The 4873-nt window shown below is 32.7% G+C and overlaps 1 protein-coding gene across 2 annotated transcripts; it reads left to right on the top strand.

Moving 5' to 3' along the window:
- The first annotated feature begins 415 nt into the window (after positions 1-415).
- LOC124450838 lies at positions 416-1767 on the top strand. 2 transcript variants are annotated; one of them, XM_047001500.1, is made up of 6 exons: positions 416-432; positions 526-683; positions 761-876; positions 1013-1121; positions 1192-1304; positions 1540-1767. In XM_047001500.1, the coding sequence occupies exons 2-6, from the start codon at positions 657-659 to the stop codon at positions 1682-1684; spliced, it is 510 nt and encodes a 169-aa protein (XP_046857456.1). In that variant the 5' UTR covers positions 416-432; positions 526-656; the 3' UTR covers positions 1685-1767. The 2 variants fall into 2 exon arrangements, 1 of the variants encoding a protein (XP_046857456.1); XR_006950223.1 differs by lacking the exon at positions 1013-1121.
- Positions 1768-4873: the final 3106 nt, after the last annotated feature.

Below are 4873 nucleotides of genomic sequence, written 5' to 3'. Positions count from 1 at the left end.
TGAACATTGAAAGTTTGTGAACTTTTTGTGAACTTTTCTAAATATTATGTATTTTTGTATTTTTATCATTTTCATAAAGATTGTATAGATAAATCATAGTTCAATGAAAAGAAAATCTTTATATAGCTCGACAGTTCTTTCAAAACAACGACGATTTTGGGGAATGCTATAACCCGGGCGATGATCGGGGACGCGCCTATAACTTCCTGGTCAGCGGCAAAAGCCTTGACATAATAATCGCTATAAGTACAATATGTTTCTTGTATAAAATTTCATAACACAAATCAACACAAAGTATACAGCACAGCGCCCACATTGTATTATATGTTCATTTGGCTTTTACAAAATATGCGGTCTTTTTTATAAAGAATGTTACTGCAAACGCGCATTGTGAAGTATATTATTCTTTGTTATTGATGGCTTAGTGATACAGTAAGTCAAGTGATTAAACACTCTACAGCTTACATATGATTATCATGCATCAGAGACAAATGATGAAATAGTAAATGAGCCTGATTGTTATAGGTTATCAACGCTTTCTTATGGAAACTTTCATGTGAATATCCTGGTGTCCTACCAGCAGAATCATATGTATGTCAGTTGGTGCAACGAGGATCTAGTACACGTCGACTGACACAATAATATTTCCTCTCAATATGTCTGGGAGCCATTGGACACTTTTGGTAAATACAATATGGATGCAACATAGCTAAGATAAGGCAACAAATTTTTATTATTTTCAATATTGTCACTTTTAAAGGTAATCGACAAACAAAAAGAGATGGTATACTACCTTGATCCTATGGAAGGTCATGTAGAAGAAGTTATCAGTGAGGCAACAAGAGTTGAACTTTCACAGTTTATCAAAAGCATTTGGTAAGTATACATACATTACTTCCTTGACAAATACCAGTATTTGAAATTCCAATTCAATGAATCAATTCAATGTCTTGAATACACACAGCAACATTGATATAGTGAAGTTGATAATATAATCCCTTTGTTTATAAAGTGCCCTTGTTGATCTAAAAAGTGGGTGGAACACATCAACTTGGTCTATTATTCAGCCTTCACACTATGTGCAAGAGGATGGGTTTAACTGTGGAATAATTATTTGCCTGGTAGTTGTTTTGACATTGTGTTCTAAGAAATAACAATTTAAAAAAATCTCTTTTATTTTTATCATTTCAGTTTGCTGAATATCTGAGTCAAAATCTTGACATAAATGCAAAGTTTGACATGAGAAAAGTGAGGCAGCACGTGACTTCAACGATTATGGGTTCTTGCTATGATGACATTTATGAGTAATAACAAAAAAATTATATTTTTTTAAATATTTTAATAAAAGGGGCAAATTATAGATTTTATTTAATTGACAAAAACATTAAACTAGACAAAAACATAAAACTAGACAAAAACATTAAAGTCGTGATTTATTTGTTTGAATTATCCATAAAATCAATCTGACATTTGTAATGTTATAAATTGTGTGCTTGTTTACTATACCATAAGTAAAATGTGTAAAATTTATTTCATTAGGAGAAATAGTTTGGTATGCAAGATTTGCAAGATAGATGATGGTGAAGACTGTTTGGGATGTGATTCATGTGGGCAGTACTTTCATGCAAGTTGTCGGAATGTTGACTTTGGACAAACTCTGACAGAGTACTTTGCTTGCCCATAATCAGACATGACAATCGTATAATAATACAAAACATAAATTGTAAGATTTAAAAGTGCCGAATAAAAAAGACTTACCGATTAGAATACTTTTGAGCATCATCAATATCTTTTAGAACATATTACAAGCAAGCTCAATAACAAAGAATAATATACTTCACAATGCGCGTTTCCAGTAACATTTGTTATAAAAAAGACCGCATATTTGTAAAAGCCAAATGAACATATAATACAATGTGGGCGCTGTGCTGTATACTTTGTGTTGATTTGTGTTATGAAATTTTATACAAGAAACATATTGTACTCATAGCGATTATTATGTCAAGGCTTTTGCCGCTGACCAGGAAGTTAATAGGCGCGTCCCCAAACATCGCCCGGGTTATAGCCATTGAGTTCTATAAGACCTGGAGGGGAAACGTCAACAAAATTAGTATAAATTATTAGCGCGCGGCCGCGTGGTCAAAAACATGGCGGATTTTGGTTGTCAAAGTCAGCGGAAAGACGCGGGCTCATAAAATGAAATTTTTTTCGCCCACCCGGATTTGACAACCACAATTGCGATTATAGAAAATATCAATGCCAAGCACAAAAAATTTTATCTTTAAAACATGCTGCAAACTTGTTTGGTATACGGATGCTGAAGTAATGCCAGAAAAGGAAACATTTCATGACACCGGTAAGCAACGTAAGATTGTTTACTATTTAAAGTGTTCAGTGTTTTGTTTTAAGTCAATACTTGAAGTGTGATGGCATATATTTTGTGAATGTTTTTACTCCTAAGTTGTAATTTAAGTTATGTTTATCCAGTCTTATTTGTTCTTTACTTAATCGATTGCTAGACGAGGCAAAGCAACCAGTTCTTATCGAGATATGCATATCTTAAAACTCCTTGTTTCAACTGAGTTGAAATGGAGGATTTTTTCATGATATTTTTCTGAAAATATGAAGCAAATATTAAGGACAGAGCTGTATTGAAATCAAATGCAGTGCAGGATTAATTAATGAGCTCTTTGATACATGTCGCACAATAAAAAATTACCTGTATTAAACAGCTAGCCTGGACAATTTGACAGATTTGGACAATGATGATGGTGTGTAAAGGTTTGCTTTATGCTAAAAGTTTTATAAATGCCATCTGGTGTTTCTGTAAATGAATTGTTTGTTACACAGTGTAGTAAACAGGTTAGTACATCAAAATCAAGATAAAACTACTTTGTTCAATAATGTGCCAAATTTTGCTCCTACCTTGAAATATTTGCTCAAGAAAAGCTTATCATGACATGCATGAAACATTAAATACAGTACTGCATCATCTGACAAAATCCATACATTTTTCAATTCCAGGTGATTAAAAATTCACATAAGATGCATTGGTTGCAATGAAGTTGAATGTGGAAGAAGCAAAAATTGATGGCAAAGAACTTTTTATGTCTTTTGAAGAATTACGATATCATTTAAAAGAATAAGAGTAGCAATCTAGTAAAAGAAGCCACATCTGCCTTCAACATGAGACTTTTCCAATTATGTATAGTTACTTTGTACAAAATACTATTTTAGATAAACTTGATTTTAAGTCATTCACTGATATTTTTACCAAAAGACAAAAAGAAAAATTCAAAGGCATAATGTAAAATTCAAAAATTTGTCAAGTTGTTTGAACCTAGAAAAAATTAGTATAGGTAACTGTAATTTGTAAGGACACAAGAGAAAAGTAGTGCAAGAAGGTTAGCATTTTTGAGAATTAATAAGTTCTTGACATACATTACACAAGGCCATAATATTATAAATAATGTCTGTATAATAACAATTATACAACATGCTAAATATCTTCACCTACATTATAATTATTTAAACAGGTTTGCCTTCATGCAGCAATAAGAAAAGTGTTATGTCAGAGAAACCAATGCACTTTGATTTAAGAAATAGTATTTTCAATGGGAAATTAATGTAGTTCTGTTCAGTAGTAGATCCATGGTTGTCAATAACAATCCAGTTTCTAATATCTTGGCTTAAAACAGAATCAGCAACATGATTATAGAATTTCTGAATTTCGTTCTTTTGCTCTCCTAGTTCAAGATATTTTCCTCATAAGTTCTCAGTAGATTTATCAGAATATCATAATACTTTATAAGACACCCAGAATCAATCCTACCAAAAAAAACTCAAAACAATTACATACCTACTTATAATATATTTCCAGTCGACTTAAGTCGTAGGGTTAAGCTAACTTTTCTAACTCCTTTTGGACATTTTAACTAAGATTTACCCATCTATTCAAGAAAGACAGTTGCACCAAGCTGTTCACAAACAGTCAAAAACACAAGTAATGCGCATGGGATTATGCATTAAAGCTTAACAACACATTAACAGTGTAAAGATTGCCGTTTGATATTTATTTCTAATATAGCTAAAGCATTACTTGACAAAATATACGTTATTTTACAGTAGATTTACCTCATTTAAATGTGTGTGTCTATTTCACAAAAACCTTAAGCATTATTTTCAATATTTTATGCTTACGGTATCGTGGTTGTTTTCGCTGGTTGTCATTACTATGAGCAGTAATAGAGATCCGTTTCGGGAGGGAGCGAATGTTAAAAATTTTTCTCAAAGTGGAAGTTTTGACAACCAAAATCCGCCATTACCGCCATGTTTTTGACCACGGGGTCCAGGCCCCTTTGCCCCTCCAGGTCTTATAGAGCTCAATGGTTATAGCACTCCCCGACGATTTTAAGATAATCCGATGTTTTCCGGATACTTCCGAGAGTTTCCGACAAGTTCCGAGTTAATCCGTTAACTTCCGATCGTAAGAATTAGATGTAATATGAACTTTTTGCCATTTTTGTGAACTTTTGACGCAAGCGAGCATGAATATTACTTGCTGAATGTATGTCATACTTAAAAGTGAATCTTCAAGTGAATACAGTGCACAATAACCTCAGTTGCACATGGCATACTGCTTTTGTTTCCTTTGCAGAGGAAGTTGAATCCTTATGTGTCCCAACTCAATCACAAAGTGCAAAGTACATAGTAATTGAGCTGGCTAAGTGTAACTTTTCTATAAGAAGCTTTTCATGTATTCCTATTTTCAACCATGAGCCAAGCATACACTTGGTTTTTTATTTTTCCAACTTTAAATAGTATTGCAAAATTCAAACATGATTTTCTTCAAACATGTGTGAAACTTTTCTGA

Source organism: Xenia sp. Carnegie-2017, unplaced genomic scaffold (genome assembly GCF_021976095.1).
Source record: "Xenia sp. Carnegie-2017 unplaced genomic scaffold, XeniaSp_v1 HiC_scaffold_24, whole genome shotgun sequence".
In the NCBI taxonomy this organism is placed as follows: domain Eukaryota; kingdom Metazoa; phylum Cnidaria; class Anthozoa; order Malacalcyonacea; family Xeniidae; genus Xenia; species Xenia sp. Carnegie-2017.
The sequence above is the reverse complement of the archived record's forward strand: the minus strand, read 5'-3'. Positions and strand labels throughout refer to the sequence as shown.

What these genes read in the sequence shown, in the direction of transcription:
- LOC124450838 (XM_047001500.1), top strand. Translation starts at nt 657, where the DNA reads ATGTCTGGGAGCCATTGGACACTTTTG. An exon ending in GGAGCCATTGGACACTTTTG is followed by an intron (nt 684 to 760) that starts GTAAATACAATA and finishes TCACTTTTAAAG; the next exon opens with GTAATCGACAAACAAAAAGA. An exon ending in CAGTTTATCAAAAGCATTTG is followed by an intron (nt 877 to 1,012) that starts GTAAGTATACAT and finishes TTGTTTATAAAG; the next exon opens with TGCCCTTGTTGATCTAAAAA.